This window comes from Ursus maritimus, unplaced genomic scaffold (assembly GCF_017311325.1).
Source record: "Ursus maritimus isolate PB19 unplaced genomic scaffold, ASM1731132v1 scaffold_19, whole genome shotgun sequence".
In the NCBI taxonomy this organism is placed as follows: Eukaryota; Metazoa; Chordata; class Mammalia; order Carnivora; family Ursidae; genus Ursus; species Ursus maritimus.
Window position 1 is genome coordinate 54,027,563 of NW_024424341.1, and position 23,526 is coordinate 54,051,088.

Here is a 23,526-nt window from a genome sequence, read left to right on the forward strand (position 1 = left end):
AATGTCCCAAACATTGTCAAATGTCCCCTGGTGGGGCCCAGGGGGGGCAAAATCAGCCTTGCTTGAGAACCACTGGGTGAGAGGAGTGTCGGCCACTGTGAGGCTCTTTTATTTCCAGCAGTGTGTCTTGCTTTCTCTTTATTGCCTTTGCACATACTTCTCCCTTCTTTACCTGGTTGGTCCTTACTAGTTCTGTACGTCTCAGATGTCCCTTCTTCTAGGAAGCCTTCTCTGACCCTCTCCGATGGGGTCAGGGCTCCCACGGCCCCCTGGGCTCGCCTGTCCCAGCCCTGCCCGCTCTGGGTTATACCATCTGCCTGTCTCCTCTGCTGGACTGAGAGCCACTGGAGGACAGAACCAGGACTGTCGCGGTCAACAGTGTGTCCCCTGCACTGCCCAGCTTGGGACCAGGCACAGGGCAGGTGCCCAGTGTTTGTGGAATCAATAGATGTCGAGGCAGAGGCTGGGCCGGGCCGGGCTGGAATTCCTATGGTGGATCAAGGCAGTCGGTGATGATGTGCTGGAAAGCCTGTCTTCACGCTCCCAGCCCAGCCTCATTGTCTCAGCTGCTTCTGGGCCCCTTAGCCAGTGGTTCTGTGGATTGCATGTGAGATTGGACATGTGGGTCCCAGAGGAGGAACTGTGTCTTAGTCACTACTGTGTCCATAGCCACCATGCCCTCCCCGGGCCTGTGGGGCCTAGCGCAGAGTGGGTGGACCCTCCGCATCTCATGCCCCTGACAGCCTGCTTCTCCAGCCAGGGGGTCAGGCCCTCAGCCCTGCCCTTCATTCCTTCAGCTCATGTATACTGAGTCCCCACTCCGTGCGAGGCCCCAGGCTCATGCTGGGGCTACAGCTGTGAACAGAACAGTCCCTGCCCTCTTGGAGCTCATGTTCTATTTAAGGGCTGGGTGGTAGGGATAGAAGAATGGACAGGAAAACAGTAAGATGAAAAAAGAAATATATATAGCGGGTCAGATGGTGATAAGTGCCGTGGGCAGAGTAAAGCTGGGGAAGGGGATAGAAAGTGAGGGGTGGCTAAGAGGGTTGCAGTTTAAACAAGGTAGTCTGGGAAGGCCTCTCTGAGGAGGTGACTTTTTTTTTTTTTTTTTAAGATTTATTTATTTAAGAGAGAGCAAGAGCTAGCGTGGGACAGGGCAGAGAGGGGAAGAGAGAAACTTAAGCAGGCTCTGCTCAGCACAGAGCTCACGTGGGGCTCGATCCCGCAACCCTGAGATCATGACCTGAGCTGAGACCAAGAGTCAGTGACTTAGCTGATGCATCACCCAGGGGCCCCTGAGGAGGTGACATTTAAATAAAGACTTGAAGGAGAGGAAGGAGGGAGAGATGCACACATGGAGGGGTGGGAACCTCTCAGAAGATAAAGGGAACAGTCAGTGCAAAGGCCCTACGGCAACAGATGCCTGGCTGTATGAAGGAACAGTGAAGAGGCCATGTGGCTGAAGCCAGTGAATGAGGGGAGACGGTGAGAGTGGAGAGGCAGGGAGGGGGCCCGATCAGGCCAAGACTTGGGGGTCAACGTGAAGATTTTGCCTTTCTGCCTTCCTTTACTCCAAAGGAAGTAGAAGCCACAGAAGAGTTACCTTTTTTTGGAAGTATAATAGATAACACAGTGTTCACCTGCTGTCAGTATGGAGTTCAGCGGCGTTCAGTGCTGTGGCGCAGTTCAGCCATGGCCACCATCCGGTCCCTATCCCCTCAGAACCTTCCCGTTCCCTTTTGTAGCCACTCTGCCCCCAGCAGGCCTCCTTCTTATGACTGAGTAGCAATCCATTGTATGGATACTACCCCGTTCATTCATCGAGGGGCATGGGGTTGTTTCTGGCTATTACAGATAATGCCCCGGTGAGCATTTGCACGTAAGCCTTTGCATGTCTGTACGTTCTCCTTTCTGTCGGGTAGAGACCTAGGAGTGGGGCTGCTGGTTTGTGTGGCAGGTGCACATTTCACTTTTTATTTTTATTTATTTTGTTTAAAAAAATATTTTTTAAGATTATTTATTTGAGAGAGAGAGAGCGCTTGCGTTAGAGAGCAAGAGCAGGGGGAGGGGTAGACGGAGAAGCGGTTTCCCTGCCGAGCGAGGAATCTGACGTGGGATCCTGGGATCCTGGGATCATGACCTGAGCTGAAGGCAGATGCTTAGCCGACTGAGCCACCCAGGCGCCCCACACATTTCGCTTTTTGATTCTCTGCTGTATTTTTCAAAGCCGCGGCTCCATTTGCCCACCAGTAGGACACAGCGGGTCCGGCTTCTGCACACCCTCGCCAACACTTGTGATTGTCCATCACTTTGACTGTGGCCAGCACGGTGAAGTGGCTTCTCATTGTGGTTTCCATTTACGTTTCTGTGGGAGGGTTTCCAGCCAGCTTGTCCCCCAGTGTGGGTAAGAGAACAGACCTCGGGGTCAACCAGACATGGGTTCAAATCCCAGCCTGGCCTTAGCTTCTTTTTCTTGACGGGAATCAGCTCGGACCTGCTGGAAACCCTTACTTGGCCCCCAGTGCTCCCAGGAGCAAGGCCAGCCCTGCATGAGGGGGCCCTGTGCCTGTCTCTGACCTTGCCTGCCCCCCCAGCCAACCACTTCCCTGAACTTGTCCCTCTCCCAGCATGCCCTTCACCCAAATGTCAAAAATAGCTCCTCAGGCAGGCCTCTGACTACCTAATCCAAACCCGGTGCCCACCCTAGTAGCCATCATCTGCCCCTGCTTCTTTCCTCCAGAGCACTTTTCCTGTTTACCAGTTTGAATGATCCTGTTGAGTGTTCGTGGGTGTGTTTCCCTCTGGACCCTGAGCTCCAGGAGGACACAGCCCAGAGCTGTCTGGTCACTGCCTAGCATGGAGCCTAGCGCACAGTAGGTGCTCAGGAAATACTTTTTTCAACACACGAAGGGAATATTTTCTGTCTATAACACACCAGTATTTTCACAACCTGGCCCTGGGGTCAGAGGGGAAGCGACGTACCCAAGACCTCACAGCCAGGAACTACTGGATCCCAGAGCCCCCACCTTTTACCGTGGTGGTGTCCCACACGTTGGGAGATACAGGGATAAGCTCTTGCTGGTGAAGGGGACAGGGCATAACAAATGCCGGCGAGAGGCGGGTTTGGGGCTGTGGTGGGGGGACGGCTGGGCGGTGGAGGCCTGGAGGGGCGTGGGTGTGGGGGGCCTGGGCGCTGGGGGCACGCCCTTCAGGGAGCACATGTTGATTCCACAGGTGTTTCTTGAACCCCTGCTCTGTGCTGGGCAGTGGTTCTGCCCAACGGTGACCATGACAGTCCTGGTCCTGCCTCTTGAAGGCTGAGTGGTGAGGGGACAGAGCTGGGAGGAGGAGGAGGACAGAATCTGGGAACCAGTGGGTGCAAGGAAAGGAGCGGGAAGAACTTCCCCATCTCGGGCCCTTCCTGACATCATGACATTCTCTGTTTCTGAGTGAAGATTCTTCTTCTAGGAAGCCCTGCCTGCCCTCCCTGGCCTACCCACCCCCTTGTCATCCTGCTGACCTTTTCCTTCCTGAGTGACCTAGACAAGTGGGTTAGCCTCCCTCAGCTTCCATTTGCCCGGCTGCTGAATGGAGATGTTCATGGTTCTGGCCCCACAGGGCAGCGTGTGCTGTTTGTGGCACGGACCTCTGTCGTGGCTCACACTCTCGCTGTGTTTTTCTGCGTCTGTCTCCTGCTGGGTAGGAGCTCCTGCAGGGACAGGCTCCACACAGGGCTGGCCACAGAGGAGGCCTTAGGAAGTGTTTGCCCAGGGAAGGACCTCTCAGACAAACCCAAGCCTTACAGAATCTGGCCGTGGTCACCCTTCTGCCTTGTCCCCAGTAGCCACCTTGCATCCCGGGCTCTGGCTTCAGGGAGCAGTGTGGACTGTCCTCACCATGAGACTGTGTCCTTCCCCTTCCTTTCTGTACTTGCTGCCTCCTCTGCATTGTCCCCTTGTTGTATTTTAGGCCTCAGCTCCAATGGTCCCTTCCTCCAGGAAGGCCTCCCTGACCTCCAGGCTGGACCACATGTCTCTGGGATCCTATATCCCCGCCCTGTCCACTCCGGATCATCCCGGTCTGGGGACTGTTTGGCTCCCCTACTGGACTGTGATCCCAAGGAGGGCAGCACAGGACTGTCTCGGTCACCTCTGTGTCACCAGCACAGAGTAGGTTCTGGGCGAGTGTTGGAGTGTTTTCGTCTTGAAGGGGTAAGATCCATCACCACCCTTCCTGGGTGAGTTTAATCATCCATTCCCCAGTTACTGATCAGCACCTGCTCTGGGTGCTTAGCCCTGTGCTGGGCCTTGGCATACAGTGGTGCCTAAGCCAGCCCCAGTGCCTCAGGTGATGCCCTCCCTCCTTACGCTCATCTCTGTTTCCTGCAGGTGACCAGCAATGGCAGCATCGGGAGGGACCCGCCGGCGGAGACCCAGCCCCAGAACCCGCCACCCCAGCCAGCACCCAACGCCTGGCAGGTCATCAAAGGCGTGCTGTTCAGGTGAGCAGATGACGGTTGGTTTTGTTCACTGAAAAACATTCAAATAAGGAAAGCATAAAGAAGAAAGAAAAGAGTCGCTGGGGATGACCATCACTGTGTCGGTGGAGATCTTTTTCTTTTTTTAATATGACAGAGGGTTTTTTTGTCGTGGTGGTGGTTTTTGGGTTGGTTGGTTGGTTGGTTTTTAAGATTTTATTTTTAAGTAATCGCTACACCCAGTGCGGGGCTTGAACCCATGACCCCAGGGTCAAGAGTCCAAGCTCTACGGACTCAGCCAGCCAGGTGCCCCTAAAATATACCGGATTAATTTGCTAGGGCTGCTGTAACAAGTAGCTCAGGCCAGGGGTGGGGGGGCTTAAGCAACAGAAATTTATTCTCTCACAGTTCTGGAGGCTACAAGTCTGAGATCAAGGTGTCAGCATGTCTGCTTTCTTCTGAGGCCTCTGTCCTTGGCTTGGAGATGGCTGTTTCCTGTGTCCCTATATGGCCTTCCCAGTGTGGTGTCTGTGTCCTGGTCTCTTAGAAGGACACCAGGCCGCCCTAGTGGCCTCACTTAGCTTTAATCAGCTCTTTAAAGGCCGTATTTCCAAATACAGTCACCGAAGTACTCAGGGTTAGGACTCCAGCATATGAGGGTGGGTCGGGGAGGGAACAGGGACACACACAGTTTAGCCACAGCGCATACATTACATAAAGCCTTCCATTTTAAAACCTCTTTTTAAGTGCACAGTTGTGCAACCATCACCCCCGTCCATCTCCAGAACTTTCTCGTCTCCCCAGACTGAAACTATGTCCATTAAGCACTTAGCCTCCATTTGCCTTCCCTCCAGCCCCTGCCACGCACCATTCTACTTTCCGTCACTATGAACTTGACTGCTCTACTCACCTCATATAAGTGGAGTCATACAGGCTGTCCATTTGGCTAGCGGTGATCTTTGGGTGGGTGTATTCACATGGCCATTTCCTGGGTTGTGGGAGCACAAGGCCTGCCTTCTGGAAGCCCGGCCTCTGGCTGAGGTCCTGGGGAGATACTGGGTAGGGGTGGGGAGATATACCTGGGGCTGAGTTCTTCCTCTGCCAGCCTAGACCTGGTGACAGTTCCCTTCTCTATCTGGGCCTTTTTTGCCCATCTGCAAAACGGACATTTCTTTGTCTTTCCAGAGACGTCTTTTAGCGAAATGTTCAAGAGACAGGCTATGCATTTAAGCAGGCACTTTCTCTCCTAATCAGCAATAAGGAATTCCCTGGCAGAGTTGTTCGGTCATTTGTTTGTTCGTTTGTTTATTAAGGTTTTATTTGGATTCTAGTTAGTTAACCTATAGTGTATTAGTTTCAGGCGTACAGTATAGTGATTCAGCAATTCCGCACATCACCTGGTGCTCGTCACAAGTGCCCTCCTTCATCCCCATCACCATTTCACCCACCCGGCACCCCCCTCCCCTCTGCTAACCAGCCGTGTGTTCTGTGTAGTGAAGCGTCTGTTTCTTGGTTTGTCTCTCTTTCTCCCTCTTTCTCTTTTTTTTTCCCTTTACCTGTTTTTTTTTTTTTTTTTTAAATTTTTTTTTTTTTTTTTTAACATTTTATTTATTTATTCGGCAGAGATAGAGACAGCCAGCGAGAGAGGGAACACAAGCAGGGGGGAGTGGGAGAGGAAGAAGCAGGCTCATAGCGGAGGAGCCTGATGTGGGGCTCGATCCCATAATGCCGGGATCACGCCCTGAGCCGAAGGCAGACGATTAACCGCTGTGCCACCCAGGTGCCCCTACCTGTTTGTTTTGCTTCTTAAATTCCACAGATGAGTGAAATCATGTGGTATTTGTCCTTCTCTGACTGACTTTGCTTAGTGTCATACTCTCTGGCTCCCGCCATGGCGGGCAAATGGCAAGCTTTCATCCTTTTTCACGGCTCAGTAATATTCCATCGTACGTATGTATACACCACCTCCTCTGTATCCATTCACCCGTCAGTCGGTGGACACTCGGGCTGCTTCCAGAATTTGGCTGTCGTAAGTAATGCTGCTGTGAGCATCAGGGTGCATGTAGCCCTTTGAATCAGTATTTTTGTATTTTGGGGGTAAATACCTAGGAGTGCAATTGCTGGGTCATAGGGTGGTTCCATTTTTGACTTTCTGAGGAACCCCCGTCCTGTTGTCCACAGCGGCTGCCCCTGTCTGCATTCCCAGCAGCGGTGCTGGGGGGCTCCTTTTCCTCCACATCCCCGCGCGGCCGAGTTCTGTAAACCAGTCCTCCCCTCGGCTGGGACGGCCTCACGTGGCCGTGGCCTGCGGCCAGGGAGCCTGGGAAGTGTGGTCTTTATTCCAGGACACCGAGCACCCTGAGGAAAGCAGGAATTTTGCTCCCGAGGAAGAAGAGAGTGGTTTGGTTGGCCCAGCTGCTTTTCTCTTCCAGGCCGTCTTACTCATTTATTTTGTTTTACTAAACTCATAAGTAATACACACTTATTGTAGAAAGTAAAATCAAAGAATACAGATGCACAGAAAGAAGGAAGTGACAGGGAAGCGGAACGGATCGGTGGCCGTCCCATAAACACACACGTGCAGTTTGCCTTCGGTGAGATTGTAGGAGGGTGCTCACAGACAGTTCCAAACAGACAAAAACCGCGACCAGCCTGCTTGTCCTGACTGGACGATCAGCGACGGAAATGGTGGGGGGGGGCTGGTGGAGTCGAACGATGTGTAGGAACGCAGGTCTGTTCCGACATCTCAGTCCCCCGGCCTCCGAGCCGTGTGTCCCAGTTGGCTGATGGTCCCTCTTGTGCCTGAGTTTCCATCTCAGGCGTTCGGAATCCTGCCAGTTAGCTCACAGGACACGAAAGGATGCCATGAGCTTCTGGCGTCTGCTCAGAATTGGCCGGGATCACTGTTGTTGCTGAGTGTTCAAAAAACCTTAGAAAATTACAAAGAGAAACTGCTGGGGAAAAAAAAGCCCACCATCCCAGACACAGTCAGCGGTCACATTTTGGTGTGGGCCAGGCCCGCTGGCCCGGTGGCCTCCGACAGGGCCACCTAGGACGCGAAACTCCCCACTGTTCCGCCCGGACACTTGGGCGCCATCCCTGATGTGCCCCCGACCTTCTTCCGCTGCAGAGCCTCCGTTCCCTGCCTTCTCCGTCCCACTCTGCCCTGCCGTGTCCAGTAAGGACCTGGAATTTTCTTACCTATCGGTTCCTTTTTTTTTTTTCCATGCTCCAAGCAGCTGCGAATAAAGATTATTTTTATCTTTCCCTTCACTTTTACATAAGAGCAGCCTATTTTACACAGTTCTGCACCTTGATTTTTTCTCATTAACAGTATATCTTAGAAATCTTTCCACATCAGTACCTAAGGGCGCTTCCTTCAGATAGACATTTTTAATACAGTCCCAGCTTAGGCTCATTTCCTCCCTTAGAACCAGGCAGCACCGAACCTCAGCCTGGCTGGGGGCCCGGAGACCGTCTCGTCTGGCATTCTGAAACTGGGGTTCAGGGTTTGTGTTCAAGGGCCTGTGAACTCTCCAAAACTTTGAGTAGATTGTGTGAGAATGGCCTTTATCGGGGAGAGAGAGTGGAGTCTGGTTTTCAGCGCCTCTTCACGTTACACCAATGGTTACCTGGCATGGGGGATGAGATGGGAACCGGGTGGGAGAGTTTTCTTTCTGTCTTTTCATCTGTCTCACATTTTTCTGAGCCTGCGAACGTAAGGTACCTAGGTGGGGTGGGAGAGAAGATGGAAAGTCTCTTTTCTTTGCTGAGTCCAGGAGGTTGAAAGGCATTAGGGGAGAGCCAGTCCCCTATAGGCCTGTCATCATAGGGTAGGGCTTCCTGGCCTGGGCTGTGTGGATGGAGGGGTGTGGCCAGGATTCCTCTGCAAGGATCCACAGAACCGTGGGCCTGCAGGTACACACAGGTGCTCTTCAGGGAATTGGGGATCTGGCATCTCTAAAGCACGTCTGGTGCAGTCAGCCTTGTTTTACACATGGGGACCCAGAAGCCCAGAGGGGGTGGGATTCCTGCAGGCCACACACTAAGCCGCGGCAGGGCTGCCAGTGCGTGTCCTCGCTCCCACACCCTCCCTTGGCATATGTACTAAAATGGGAGCCTCTCTTGGAGGTGGAGGGTTCTCCCGAGATTACCGGTTCCAGACCTTCCTCGGCCGTGTGCGCCAGGGACTTCTTGGGGAGGCAGCAGATGGCTCACCTGGGCCATGGCCCTTGTGATCCCAGACCCCGGGGCTCCAGAGCTCCTAATGGCAGAGACAAGTCCCTGTGCCTGATCCTGCCCTTCAGTGTGGTTGGGGGCCACCTACACTAGAATTCCCTTGTAGTGTTTTTCCATTCCAAAGAGTTTGTCTGCCTCTTTTCCTTTGACGAAACTAATAATAGCTAACACTGCTGAAGTTCTTACTGAGCGTATACCGGCTTCATTCTAGATGATGCATATTTATCATGGGGCATATGTGTATGTACTTACATACAGATGCAGGTCTGCCTCGATGCATTTAATGCTTACAAACAACCCTAGGAGGTACGTAGTGTCATCCCCATTTTAACTGTTGAGGAAACAGAGGTCTGGAGAGGTTAAGAGTCTTGCCTGAGGCCACACAGTTGGTAAGAGGCAGAGCTGGGCTTCAGATCCAGGTAGTGCAGCTTAGAGACTGAGCGCTTAACCTCTGCTATATTGCTTTTCACAGTAATTAATAAGTACTTGTCTCATCGAATAAGTACACAGCGGCATGTGTCTGAGAGACCCGAATTAACACAAAGAAGACTTTTATTTCTCTCTCATGTACTCTTCTGGACTTAGACCAGGATTCTGCAGTCTTCTGCAACCTGGATTCTTTCCTGCTTTTTGTTCGACGTCACTAGGTTTTGCCCCTTATCTGCATGGCGTAAGATGGCTGCTGAGGATCCAGCCACCACATCCACGTTCTAGGAGGGAAGAAGAAATCAAGGAGGCATGCTCTGTCTCTTTAACAACACTCTCCAAAGCCTAGCACAATGCGTGGTGTTTGTATTCCAGGACTTCCCTGTGTCCGCTCCTAGCTATAAGTGAGGCTGAAATTGTAGTATTTATTCTGGGTAGCCAAGGGATCCAGCTAAAATGTAGGAATTTTCCTTTTGAGACAAAAGGGGAAGATGGATATTGGGAAACATATCTGCTACAGTTTTGTTTGGGGGCTTTTCTTTTGTTTGTTAAAAAGAAAGAAATTCAAAAAGAAAAGCCTAAAGAAGACAGTAAAAATCACCTAAGGATAACTGTCCTTCATCATTACTGTATTGGATCGTGATCCTTTTATGTGTTGATTCGTATAAATGCTGGGGGGTTTTTTGTTTTTGTTTTTAAAGTGAGCTCTCTGCCCAACGTGGGGCCCGAACTTACGACCCTGGGATCAAGAGTCATGTGCTTCACCCACTGACCCAGCCAGGCGCCCCTGGTTTTTTTATTCAAGACTTTTTAAGGCACTATTGTGTTTTTGCTTTACCTGTATGCCTTCCACTACTCCCCCAAATCTGGAAACCCGTTTGAAAGTCATTTCATACCTTTCTCTGTTTTTATTTCAATGTAAAGGTGCAAATACATGGTTTGGGGTTTTTTGGGTGGGTGTGGGTTTTTTTGGTTTTGTTTTTTTAAAGATTTTATTTTTAAGTAATTTCTGTACCTAGTGTGGAGCTTGAACTCACGACCCCGAGATCAAGAGTCATGTGCTCAGGGTGGCTCAGTGGATTACAGGTCTGACTCTTGATCTCACCCGAGGTCTTGATCTCAGGGTCCTGAGTTTGAGCCCTGTATTGGGTTCCACGCTGGGTGTGGAGCCTCCCCACCCCCCAAAAAAAAAAAAAGGGAGTTGCATTCTCTACTGACTGACCAGCCAGGTGCCCGGTGTGGTACTTTTGAAGCTTCTTGATACAACATTTGAGGGTTTTTTTTTTATAACAACAAATTCTGAAACATCAGTGTTCAGTTTTTCTGAGCATCTCAGAGTTAAGCATAGGAGTACTTTCTGGCCTAGGATGAACATATTTTCCTCCAGAGAAGAAGTGCTTTCCTTGTGCTGGCTGCTCGGGGCATCATCTGGGGTCTCCTTGCGCCAGGTTCGGGGCTCTGGCTGTGTCTACCTGGTGACTCTTGGGGAGGACTAGGCCTCGCCTGCCTCCCTGGTCCTGGATGTGGTGCTCTGTGGGGTCTTAGCTTCTTGTATGGTAGTTCTCTGGTTACCGCATGTGGGCCCTCGGCTAGCATTTCTGTGATCCATCAACACACCTAGCAAATGTCTTCACACAAAAAGAAGCTTCCAGTGCTCTTTTACTTCTTTTGGTTCCAGTCTTCCCTTCAGGTTTTGCCTGGTAAATCTATACTCTTGTCCATTTAGTGTTTTTAAGAATATAGACTTACATATACGCATATGTAAACTTGAAGGAGAACATATATGAGAACATATATGAGAAGGATATATTCTTGTTATATCAGGATACATAATTATATATGTAAAATTAGTATTAATGCGTTCTTAGCATATTTATTTTTATTAAGTTTTTCCAGTTGGTTTTGTTTTGTTTTTTTAAGATTATTTATTTATTTTGACAGAGAAAGAGAGCACAAGCAAGGGGAGCAGCAGGCAGAGGGAGAGGGAGAAGCAGGCTCCCCGCTGAGCAGGGAGACTGACGTGGGGCTCAGTCCCAGGCACCTGGGATCATGACCCGAGCCGAAGGCAGACGCTTAACCGACTCAGCCACCCAGGCATCCCGTCCAGTTGATTGTTTCCAACAGCAGTGTTGGCCTGAATAGCCTAGGCCAGTATTACTACAAATTGGGACTAACCCTTTACTTACTGTCCCCTTCTCAAGCCTTCAGTTGATTTGAAGTTCTGCAGCACTGCTCTCAAAGCTGCTGTGCCTCTAAAATACTGACATTCCAGATTCTTAGGATTCTCTGACTTTGGGATTCCAGGGGCCTGGCATACTAGGTTTCCTAGGTCCGAGGTTAGAAGGTCCAAGCCTTGCAGCCCTGTGGCCCCCAGGCGCTTCTGGAGGACTCACGGGGCGGGGGTCTATGGGGAAATGGGGGCGGCACCCTGGACATGGCCTCCGGGGGCATCTTGTCTTCTCACCAGCCCGGTGACTGCCTTGTTAGGGGCCTTTCCTCCTCGGTCTCCAGCTTTGGGTCGGGCCCCCAGCGTGTGCTGTGTCAGAAGGAGGCCAGGTAGGCCCGTGTTGAAAAGAAGAGGCTCGGGGCTCACCGTGTGCCCTGCTTGCCTCCTCAGGATCTTCATCATCTGGGTCATCAGCAGCTGGTTCCGCCGAGGGCCGGCCCCTCAGGACCAGGCAGGCCCCGGAGGAGCCCCGCGCGTCGCCAGCCGCAACCTGTTCCCCAAAGACACTTTAATGGTAACGGCTGGCTGGGAGGCCAGACTCGGGAGACGACCATGTGGGGGAGGATGTGAGGGAGTGACATGGGCAGTTGGGACAGACAGGTCCCTCGTCGCTGTCAACTGGGCACGAGGTCCAGGGTTGAGGACTCCAGGTCCGTCCTCAGCCCACGAGACCTGTGTCACTCTAGTAACACCCCTGAGGAATTCTTTCTAAATTCTTTTGGTTTTGTGGGGAAGAGGGACAACAAAGGTTTCACTCCGTTGTTTAAAAACTGCTTTAATAGGGTCCTGACGTAACTTATTTGAAAAGTACGTTCAGGTCTTAAAAGTTGCAAAGGGAGGTGTGCAGGGACTGGAAGGGAAGGATTGGGAGAGAGAGAGAGAGTGGGGAGCCCGGCAGAGGCAGCCCAGGAGAGCGAGCGAGAAGAGGGAGACGTATGCTGTCCTGGGGCTGGGGCTTGGGCTTTGGGAGCCCCCGCAGCTAGTGCCCAGACCCCAGTAATTGAGACTTCTCCCACCTGTCGCTTCTCTGCAGCTCTGGGAACCCCGACTGCACAGAATTCTAGTTAGTGGGGGGTGACCACTGCTCAGAGAGGCTGTCTGTCAGTGGGCATTCAGGGCTCTGTTCAAAGATGGCCACGGGGACCTGGAAGGGAGGGCACTGTCTGAGGGCCGGTTTCTCCACTTCCCCTGTGTTTTCAGGAGTCTGTTAACCCTCTCGCAGTTCTCGACTGGGCTTTATCCGTGGGCCTGCAGAGCTCTGACCAAGCAGGCTGTAAGAGAAGGGAGAAGATCATTCAAGGAGACTTGATCCCTTCTGACCCGAAATTCTACCCTTTTTTTTTTTTTTTAAGTAAAAATAATGGGGCTCGAACTTATTTAGTTGCATGCCTTACCAACTGAGCCCATCAGGCGCCGAGCCCAAATTCTAATTGGCAGGCCGGCCATTCTTCCGTTATTTTTTGCTCATGGACGCCACAGACTGAGACCAGGACAGCCGTGGTGGGGGGGTGGAGAAAAGAGAAAATGGGTTCTTCGGGCTGCTGTTCTTCACCGGCCCCCTCTCCACTCCCACCGCAGAATCATTCCTCTTAGCACGCTGACTGCTGCCTCGGCTCTTGGTCAGCCTTCAGAGGGTCTCGGCAGCAGCCCTGAGCCCCCTTCCTGCCCCTGCCCTGCCCGCAGAACCTGCACGTGTACATCTCCGAGCACGAGCACTTTACAGACTTCAATGCCACATCAGCGCTCTTCTGGGAGCAGCACGACCTCGTGTATGGCGACTGGACTAGCGGCGAGAACTCAGACGGCTGCTACGAGCACTTCGCCGAGCTCGACATTCCACAGGTGGGGTCAGCTCCCGGGCTCTGGCTCCAGGGCCGCGCTGCTCGCGCTGGAGGGCCTTTTCCTTGAACCAGCTCCCGGTTTGCAGCCTGAGTTGGGCCTCTGAGCCTGGAGCTGCCCGCTGTTCACATGTTGTGTAACCACAGGGAGGCCCCGGATGTCTCTGGGCCTTGGCCTCCCCATCTGAAAAATGTGAACAGGGTTGGAATTGGCCTCGGATCCTCTCAGCTACCTCAGGGGCATGTAAACCTGTGCTTTAAACCAGTGAAGGATTAGTAACCGACCTTGGGGGTGTGTCAGGCAGCCCTGTTTGAAAGCGGTAGTTAATACCGATGGAGCACTTACTATGTGTGGGGCACCAAGCTAGGCCGACCGGTGGGAGCCTCCCTGCTGCCTTATGAAGTGGCAGCTATCCTCTCCATTTGACTGACTGATAAGGAAACTGAGACACAGAGAGCTTGGGTGACTTAAAAGGTCAGAGAGCTTGTGAGAGATTGAAGCTCAGGCTACCTGGCTCTGGACTCTCACAGCCCCAGGCTCAAATCCTGCCTCCTCCAGGAGGCCTTCCTTGACACTCAGGCTGGTGCAGCAGGCCCTCTCTGGGCTTCTGGATCCAAGCCTGCACACTCTGGGTTGTTACTCCTGGGGCCGGTTTGGTCACCGCTGTGTCCCCAGCTCTGCTCAGCATGGGGCCAATACATCAGCGAATACACGAGTCAGAGAGTGTAATGAATCAGTGAATTAGTGGGTGTTGATATCTCTTTGGGGCTACCCTCTCATTCATTTCTCCCCAGCAGGTCTTCTTGGCCCCTGGGGGGAGGGGCCGTGTCTGTCTGGGTGCCTGGAAGCAGGGTCTGGGCACCATGCTGGGGCGGGTGGGGTAACTGCAGGGGGCGGCTCCCAGCCGCCAGAGCCCTCCCTGGATGGGATCCCAGGAAGGCTGAGGGGGCAGCAAGTTGGATGGTGAGAGTCATTCCCAAGCGTGCCTGTCTAACCCTCCTTCCCAGCTTTGGGGCGGGCGGCGGCCCAGTTGTGCCTGATTTTCATTTACTCTTTTCATTTCCCACGCAGGGCCACAGGGGAAGCACCAGGTTCGGTCAGAAGCAGAAGGAGGGATGGGGGGAGCCCAGCCAGAGCCTTTCCTGGGGGTTTCCATGGGAAAAGCAAGGCAGACAGGGGAAACAGCTTAGGATCGGCTCCTTCGGATGTTGGTGAGCTCTGGGCTAGAGAGGTGGTCTCTAGCTGGACGTACCCCATCCTGGGTGATTTAGGGAAGCTAGGTATGTAAGAGTTATTAGGTCAAGGGAGTAGGTGGAATGTGGGTTTAGGATTGGTTGGTTTGCATATGAAAGATGTGTTCAAAGGCAGGTGAGTTGTCTCTAGGAATTAGTAACCCTGGAAGGGGCAAGTCTCCCCAGCCAGCTAAGAACACCCCCCTCCTCCCTCCCCGCTACCTCCCACCCCCTGCTCCAAGATGTTCGCTGGTAAAAATACACAAAACATGATGAACACAGAGGTGGGCTTAAAAGGCAGGGAATTGAGGGGGACAAGTAAACCCAAGTTCTGCTGCGCAGAGCTCCGACGGAGGCCTCAATTGGCCTTGGCCATCCATCCAGGGCCGTAGGCAAGTGGCTGCCCTCTGGGGTTTCCTCATGTGTAACAGGTGGGTGTGACAGTAGTCCCCGTCCTGGGGAGATAGTAGGTGACAGACAGGCACGGGCAGAGCGGGGGACACAGGTGGTGAGAGGCAGAGCCGCACAGGAGCCCACAGACTGGGTTAAGATCCACTTACTCACCACGTTGCACAACCCCTGCGTGAGGCCCCGTTTCCTCATCTGGAGAATGGGGGTAGTCACACCACGCAAAGCATGCGGTTTACGTGCGTCAGTTACATAACGTGAACACACTGGATTCGGTGGGTACCATTTGAAGTGCCCGGAGCAGGGTCTGGGCCATTGTTCTACTGTCGAATGGGTTAAAATTGCTGGCATTTATCGAGCTCCTCCTCTGTGCCCGCGTGGCCATGCTGGGGGCTCTCAGATAATCTTCCTAGTGCTGTGAGTTCGGCAACGCTTATCTGCATGGCGCAGGCGGGCACAGAGGCCGCAGGGAGGTGGAGCCTGGAGTCCCACAGCCAGGGGGGTGCTCTGGCCGGGACTCAAATCTGAGCGTGTCTGACATGAGCGGTTTGAGTCGTTCAGCTCCACTGCCACCCGAGCACTCGGCAGCGGGGAGCTGGGACTGATGAGGCTGCCGGGGCCGGGCACTCCGAGGGGCTTCAGCGTGTCCTTTTTCCCTGTCGGCCTGCCTCGCAGAGCGTCCAGCAGAATGGCTCTATCTACATCCACGTCTACTTCACCAAGAGCGGCTTCCACCCAGACCCCCGGCAGAAGGCCCTTTACCGCCGGCTCGCGACAGTCCACATGTCACGGAGTAAGCACCCCCACCGCGCGGCTGACCCCCCCGTGCCAGGTCCACGAGGGCAGGCAGGAAGCCCGGCACAGGGAGGCTGGGGTCGGCGGGCTGGGCTCGAGCCCCACCCGCCCTCTAAGCCTCTGTGGACACCTGTGAGCAGACGGGAGAGGAGTCAGAGAGCAGGCAGAGAAGGGGACTTTTGAAGGGCAGGGGACAGTGTTCGTAGACGGGCGGGCAGCTTGTGTACACTCCTGGGCCTGCTCAGGGCAGACGCTCAGGAACAGTCTGCGAATGAGCAACGGGAGTGAGCAGGGGAAACAGGAGGACCTCTGGGCTTTGTGTGATCCAGGGTGAGGACTGGAAATGTGTCCGTGTTTCCCCAGTCCATGCAAACGGGAGCTGCACAGACGTGCCGCCCTTCCGGGCCTCGTGCGGCAGCGCCTGGCTTCCAGGCGGTCCGTTTGGATGGTCCTGTGCGTGAGGGTCGTGCAGCCAGGCGAGGTCCCCGTTCTCCCTCTGGCTGACTGTGAGAACAAGCGCCAGGGCCTGTGAGTGACCCCAGGAAACCTCAGGTCAGGGCGAGCCATTTGCGACTTCTGACATGGCCCAATTACGATGGGGGGGGGGTTTCCTCTGCCCAGAGCGTTGTCTTCGATTTCATCTCTTCTTGCCACACGTGGTTCACAATTCAAGTAACTCAACAAGACAGTGCAAGTCCCCAGGCTCCTGTTCACCTCTCCCCTCCTCCCCCGTCCCCACAGCCAGCTGCCTTTGAGCTCCGGTCGCTGTCTCTCTGCTCCTTCCCCTCCAGCGCTCCCCCAAACCAGGCGATCCTGCAGTTTCTTGGCTTTTCAGTCGGAGGTGTTTCCTCTGGGCTAGGTCCTACCCTGGAAGAGAAAAGCCCCACACAGGAAGGAGATTTTGAGGAGATTCTAATTCAGTGTTTAGGTGCTTTTGAGTACGTGGCTTATTGGCGTCAGAGCCCCATGCTGAACATAGTCCCTTTTTCCTTCCTGTCCAACTTTTCGTTTTGTGTGAGATTAATTGTGGTTGTGTCCTTTTCCTCCCTCTTGCGGTCTCTGTCCTCGAATCCACTGTCTCCTGATTGGCAGCCCTAGGGATCTCTCGCCATACTTGAGTTTCAGCAGATCTAGAAACTCAGGGGCGTGCTCAGAAAGTTCCCGTTCCCCTGCCGTGAATCTCGTGGGCCTGCCTGGGGGTTTAGTTCAGACCCCTCCGGCTGTTCCTGTGCAGGGGCGGCAATAGATGCGCTTCTGCTTTTGTGAGGTAGGCCTTCCCTAACTTCGGGGGTATAAAAATATCCCAAGGGATGATCATTTTTTCATTATCATCTGTAGTCGGCAAAACAAACAGTTGGTGAACCCATATCAGCCTCCACAGCTGATCTGGAAAAGTCCCCTCGTGTGTGCCGAGCCCTGTTCTGTGAGCGTGTCTGTGGAATGTGATCCGTGGGACGTTCTGCCCAGCTGGCTTCCACCAGCAGGATCTGGTGCAGGCAGAGGCAAGCAGAGGGAGTGTGGCTTGCATGGGTAGTCTCCACGGCTGTGGCCCCTTGAGCGGCATGGATCAGGGGTCTGGGTTAAATGTGCCTGACGCCTCAGAGGTTGCCTCGAATGTGACCCAGGAGAGCAACTGCCCCCTTGCATCCCATATGCCCCCGATCGATGCCACCGTTACCTTCTGTGGTTCTGCCTTTGGTGAACTTGATCTGTACCAAGGCGTGGTTGAGGTCACGTCCACAGTCAGTGTGACACATGAGAGAGAATCTGCAGCCCCTGGACCTGAAAAGCCCGCCAGGATCCTCCACACCTCCCTCCCCAGTCTCACAGCTGGGACCCCTTGGAGCAGGGATGTGAAGGGACTCAGCGCAGGCCACGTGCTGAGTCCAGAGGGAAGAACGAGAGAATGGGGTCAGAGAAGCCGCCTCTCTCCCCAGAGGGCCAGCAGTCGGTACCTAGAGCAACATGGTCCCATAGCTACAACGCCGCCCCACAAGTCCTTCTTGTCTCCTAGTGGCCATGTGAGTGTTAGTAATAATTTTATTGAAGTCAACATACTGTCATTTCGACATGTAATCAGTGTAAAAAATTAGCGAGATATCTTACATTCTTCTTTGTGTTGTCTCGAAGTTCCGTGTGTGTTTTGCACTCACAGCAGATCTGTTTGGGCCAGCCACGTGCTCAGTGTCTGTAGCCACACGTGGTCAGTGACTGTCCTGGCTGGTGCGATTCTAGAAGGTGTAACTCCGAGGAGCGGGGACTCTTCTCCCCAACAGAAGCCAGGTCCATCTCATGTTACAGTCCAGTCGGAATGCCACCCAGTTGTAAAATGTTCTCCACTTGAGCCAAAGTCTCCTCCTGGGGCTGGGCACAGCTCCTCCCTTCCCTGGACAGCCTCTCCCAGGTGTGGAACAGCAGCAGAGCAGAGCGTGTCCCCCTGGAAGGTTTCCTCCAGGATGCCCACCCTTGGGTGTTTCCTGTGCTCCCTGGAGGTGGGGCCAAGGTCTCACATGAACTAACACGATAGACGGTGGGGGGTGGCGTTCATGTTAACGAGAAGAGCAGCAGGCCCTGAGCTGAAACTGAAAGCCAATTCCCAGAAGCATTTTTGAACTTGAGCTCATCCATAGACTCCAAAAGCCCCAAGCCCTGGTTCTGGGTGAGTGGGAGGGATCTGGGCCCTGTGGTTTGTGGAAGTGTGACGGGCAGGGATGCTGCCTGCCTGTGCTCTTCACAGTGGTCCTGCCAAGAAGGGGTGGTGCTTTGAACCCCATTCTTCAGAGGAGAGACTGAAGCCCAGGGAAGTGACATAGCTCACCAGTGTCCCTCAGGGAGAGTGAGCCAGGATGTGACCCCGAGCCCCCACTCTTGGCCAGCTCCCTTTCCCATTTCCCCATCTCTCCCAGGCCTGCAGGGGCAGGATGGAGAAGTCACCAGAGGGGCAGGCCATGGTTGGTCTTAGCATAAGGAGGAGCTGAAAAGTACCGGGCCAGGGTGGAGGAGGGGAGATGGGACATAAGCAAGCACAGGCCTTCTCTTCTTGGCAAGTCTTGGCAGCCTCCTGGGCAGGGCGGCAGGGAGCCTGTAGCCCACCTGGCCCCTGCAAGAGGAAGTGAGGGCCACCCCCGGCTGGGGATTCACAGCCCCAAAGTATTTCTCACATTGGTGGCTCAGGCCTTTTCCAGAACTGTCCACAAACTGTCCGCAGCCTGCCTGTTGACGGTCATGGGTTCTGCCAGTTGTCAGTCCCGGGGTTCTCGGACTGGAGGAGGCAGAGAGCAGACAAGCCAGCCGACGGGGAGGCAGACTTGGGGCTGGGATAAAAAGTGGTGAGGGAGATGGAAATGGCGAGCAGGACAGCAGGACGGCCTCCTGCAGTGGGGTGGGCAGGGAAGCCTGCGGAAGAGGAAGGGACTGGAAGGCTACGAAGGAGCCCACCGCGAAGGTTCCAGCCATGGTGGATGCGTGCCAGGGAGATGGAGCAGCACCTCTGAAGGCCCAGGGTTGGCAGATTGGGGGAGTGAGGAGTGAGGCGGGCTAAGGCAGGAGGTCAGTGGGGCCGTGGTGAGCGTCGCAGGTGCCCTGCTCGGGGAGCGGGAGCCTTCTGGGTTTCTGGAGCAGCAGGACATGAGCAGACGCTCGGCTTAAAAGTCTCTGGTTGCCCTGTGGAGAGCAGGTCGTGGGGGCAAGAGTGGCCACCAGGAGTCCGGTGAGGACTGTGGCCCTCAGGTGGGGGATGCCGTGGCTGGCAGGGTGCGGCCACAGAGGTGGCGGGAGTGGTTGGATGCAAGGCACGTGCTGGGGCGGCGGGGGGCCTCCCTGGAACGGCCGGTGGAACGGATGGAGCAGATTCTGGAGAAGGAAGACTCTAGGTTTTTGCCTGGGGCCGTTTGGCAGGGGTTGGTGTCCCTGCCAGGATGGGGAGGTGGACAGGATGGGGTCTGAGAGGCCAGCTCAGGCTCTCCGGCTCCCGTTGCCACCCCGTCATTTCGGGAGGCCAGCAAGTGGTGGTGGGGGGCAGAGGTCTGGCGTCTGGTGCGAGCAGCTCTCCTGTCCGCCCTCTCGCCTCCGCCCCCTCGCGCAGTGATCAACAAGTACAAGCGCCGGCGCTTTCAGAAAACCAAGAACCTGCTGACGGGAGAGACGGAAGCCGATCCAGAAATGATCAAGGTAAATGTGCGCGGAGCTGGGAGGCCCTGGGGGAGCGGCTGGGCCCTTCGCCGCCCAGCAGCCAGCCCCCGTGGGTTCCCCTTGGGCGCTACCACCGAGCCGCTGTGGAGGCTTGGTCAGGCCGCCACGCCTCTCTGGGCCTCAGTTTCCTGTCTGGAAACCAGGTGAGGAGTCGGAGCTACCTCTCAGGATGGGGAGGATTCCAGGCAGGGGTGTAGCAGCCAGAGCCACGGAGCAGGTCCTTAGACGGACCAGCCCCGGCGAGAAGGTCCTGTCACTGTTCCCATTTTCAGACAAGGAGACTTGCCCCAAGTGTCACAGCCAGGACGTGGCAGGACCAGGCTTCACATGCAGGCAGCCAGGCCCCGGAGCCCAGGCTCAGCCCGGCCCCGAGCAGGCAGCTGATAATGTGACTGTAGCAGAACTACTGCCTGGCAGGCTGGGGGTGCTGGGGGGTTAACTGTGCTGCTGGGCACCAGGAGCCTTCCTTTCTCCGCAAGGAAGGTGGGACGGGAAGGATGACCCCAAGCGCAGAGGCTGCGTGTGGGTCCCACATCCGGGCTTTGCAGCCTGGCATATGACCCCGTCCACATCCTCAGGCCTCGGTTTTCCTGCTCTGTTAGGTGCTGGGGGGGCGGGGCTCCAGGGAGGGGGTGGGGAAGATTCTGTAAAGGCTGGTATAGGGATCATCTGGGGTAAGCCCTCGGCCAGAGGTCACCGTGGTTGCCCTTCTGCTCTCGCAATGTCACGGAAGCCCTCAGGAGGAAGCAGGCAGGTGCCTCTGAGGCCCCCTTCCCCCAGCCCCGCCTCACCCCATCTTCCCTCAGAGGGCTGAGGACTACGGTCCCGTGGAGGTGATCTCCCATTGGCACCCCAACATCACCATCAACATCGTGGACGACCACACGCCGTGGGTGAAGGGCAGCGTGCCGCCGCCTCTGGACCAGTGTGAGCTCCCGGCCGCCCCCCGGACCCCAGCTGTTTCCTTGTCTCCCCGGCCCACCTCCTTGTGAGATCTGACTGCATCTCCACCACTCCCAAGCTCCCCACCTGCCCCCTGGCACTCCCCTTTCTCTCCTCTCCTTCCTGTACCTCCTGGTGACCCCAGCACTGACCCCCTGTGTGCCCAAACCAGTCTTCTGGCAAGTCTCATCTAGCCCATGAGCTGTCGAAGCCCCTGACTTTTGAAGTCGGGACGGCATCGTTGAAAAACCCAGATTCCTGACTTTTACAAAATCCTGATACGTGGTCACTGCGGGGCAGCCGTGGGTTGGAGCCGAGCTGCAGATGTCCCCTTCAGGTGGGGCCTGCCCAGCAGAGATCCAGCAGCTCTTCAGCTCCCCGTGGTGTAGCTGAGAAGCGTCCCCTGTCTCTGGTCTCTGTCAGAGGTCCCCGTGGACACCTGAATCTGCCACTTTGTCCTTGGAGGCCCGGGGATCTCCCCGCGCTCGTGGGTGCCGGCGGCCTCCAGCCCTGGCTGAGCCGTGCCCCCGCCCCACGTGCCCGCAGATGTGAAGTTTGACGCCGTGAGTGGGGACTACTACCCCATCATCTACTTCAACGACTACTGGAACCTGCAGAAGGACTACTACCCCATCAACGAGAGCCTGGCCAGCTTGCCGCTCCGCGTCTCCTTCTGCCCGCTCTCGCTCTGGCGCTGGCAGCTGTACGCCGCCCAGAGCACCAAGTCGCCCTGGAACTTCCTGGGTGACGAGCTATATGAGCAGTCAGACGAGGAGCAGGACTCGGTGAAGGTGAGGCGGGACGGGGGCTTTCCAGCACCTTCCTGGGCTGCAGGAGGGGAAGGGGAAGTGGGCCCTCCGGCATCCTGGGGACCTCCGGCCCGAGCTCCCTGCCCAGTTTCACAACCTCCCGGGCCCCCTCCCCGCAGCAGGCCCCCGGCTGGCTCTGGGGGTCGTGTCTCCGAGGCTTCCATGGGCCTCCTTGTCATCCTTGTCGCAGCTTTTGTGTCGGCTCAGCCAGGCCTTTCAGGTCTGGACCTGCGCCCCCCGCCCTGCCCCCGCCTGTCTTCTTGACCCTGGGCTCCAACTCTGAGTCTCTGCTCCCTCTTACCGCGTCCTTGAACATCTTCTGTTCCCACCTTTCTCTTGGCCGGTGTCTGTGTCCTGAAGACTCGGTTTTGTCTCCCTGGGCTTGTCTTCAGTGCTGAGTTTCCAGTCCTCACCCCAGCTGTCCCTTCATCTGTCTCGGTCACCCTGCCTCTCGCCCATCACTGTCTGTCCACCCCCCCCCATCTACACCACACTCCCCAGCCCTCCGTGCCCATCTGCCCATCCTCACCCACTCTCCTGCTGGCCGGCATGCTCTCTCCTTCCCCGGGGCAGCCCCAGGGCTCAGGGCCTCTGGGGTCGAGGGGAAGGAGAGCGGCGCTGGCTAGGGAAGGTGCTGCAGCGGTCAGCCCTGGGCGAGGGCATGGCCGTGCTCACAGGCATTGCCCCCACCCCCACCCCCAGGTTGCACTCCTAGAGACCAACCCCTACCTGTTGGCGCTCACCATCATCGTGTCCATCGTCCACAGTGTCTTTGAGTTCCTGGCCTTCAAGAACGGTAGGGTGGGACCCTGGGGCCTGTGGGAGGCCATGGGGGCTTGGGAGGTAGGGCCTGCCCCCTTCCTCTTTCCCTCCTTCCCCGTAGGTTCTCCCTCTATGTGGGGTCTCTCAGCCCCACTCTCCAGAGGCCTGGGTTGCTGGGGAGGGTAGTGGCCCCAAAACTCCCAGCCCAGAAACTCCCATCCAGCGGGTGTGGTGCCCGGGAAGGAGCTGGCCTGTTGCTCTGGCAGAGGCCGGGATGGCACCAGGAAGCAGGGCCGGGGAACCCCAAGGCCGGATCAGTCAGGGAAGCCCCAGAGCTGCTCCTGGTGCCCTGCACAGCAGGCTTTTGTAGGGGGAGGCCCCTCGAGGCTGAGCGGATGGGGCCCACCTGAGTGGGAAGGCGACAGCCCTATCCTCAGAAGGCCCCTAGGTTCCAAAGGCCAGCAGTGTGAGGCGGGACTGGCCAGGTGCCAGGCACTGTCCTTAGCACCGTCATTAGTTAGCTTGTGGAGTCCCTACGGCCCCAGCCCTGCGAGGAATCCTGTCATTACCTTCATGCTTGCAGGTGAGGAAGTGGAGGCTCAGGGAGGCTAGGTAACTTGCCTGCAGTCACACAGCTCCCAAGTGACGGAGCCAGGGTTTGGACCCAGGCAGGGGCTCTGACACCCACCTTCACCCTTGAAGCTGTGTGGGCCACTTCTTCGTTCCCACTGACGGCCCAGCCATTCTTTATGGCCGCTGTCACACCCTCCAGTGTTCCGTGCCTTCGTTCCCCGTCTGAGGGCGGCCTGGTGCTCTGCAGCCTGTGCGAGCAGCAGTCCTAACGGGTGTTACCAGTATTAAGACCATACTGCCACGGTTGAGCGTTACCTTCTAGAAGTGAGTAACGTCCAAGTTGGACAGCAGGTGGTGGCGACCAGCGGGAGGGAAGGAGTTGTTGGCTGTGCCTGGCCACGCCCGGGCTCCCAAGCCTCCTGCTGATTTCCAGCTTGGTCGCCCACGTTCCTACTTCCTCCTGAGAAACGAGGGCACAGAGGGGATGGCCCCTCGCCCTGGGTGCCTTTATACCCCATGCTTGTTGACTCCCTGGTCGGAGGCGGGACTCAGATCTGCCTGCCTCCGACAGAACTGAATCCAGATCCAGACTTCCCAGTCAGGACT

General features: G+C 55.6%; 1 protein-coding gene across 1 annotated transcript in view; it reads left to right on the forward strand.

The window, feature by feature from the left end:
- The window catches only part of CLPTM1 (CLPTM1 regulator of GABA type A receptor forward trafficking), a 30,146-nt gene that overhangs the window by 1,738 nt on the left and 4,882 nt on the right, over window positions 1-23,526 (forward strand). The window contains exons 2-9 of the mRNA XM_040634137.1: window positions 4,389-4,501; window positions 11,760-11,883; window positions 13,053-13,211; window positions 15,524-15,641; window positions 19,728-19,813; window positions 20,641-20,761; window positions 21,323-21,567; window positions 22,288-22,381. Coding sequence (XP_040490071.1) covers window positions 4,389-4,501; window positions 11,760-11,883; window positions 13,053-13,211; window positions 15,524-15,641; window positions 19,728-19,813; window positions 20,641-20,761; window positions 21,323-21,567; window positions 22,288-22,381 — 1,060 coding nt within the window. The remainder of the gene's footprint in view (window positions 1-4,388; window positions 4,502-11,759; window positions 11,884-13,052; window positions 13,212-15,523; window positions 15,642-19,727; window positions 19,814-20,640; window positions 20,762-21,322; window positions 21,568-22,287; window positions 22,382-23,526) is intronic.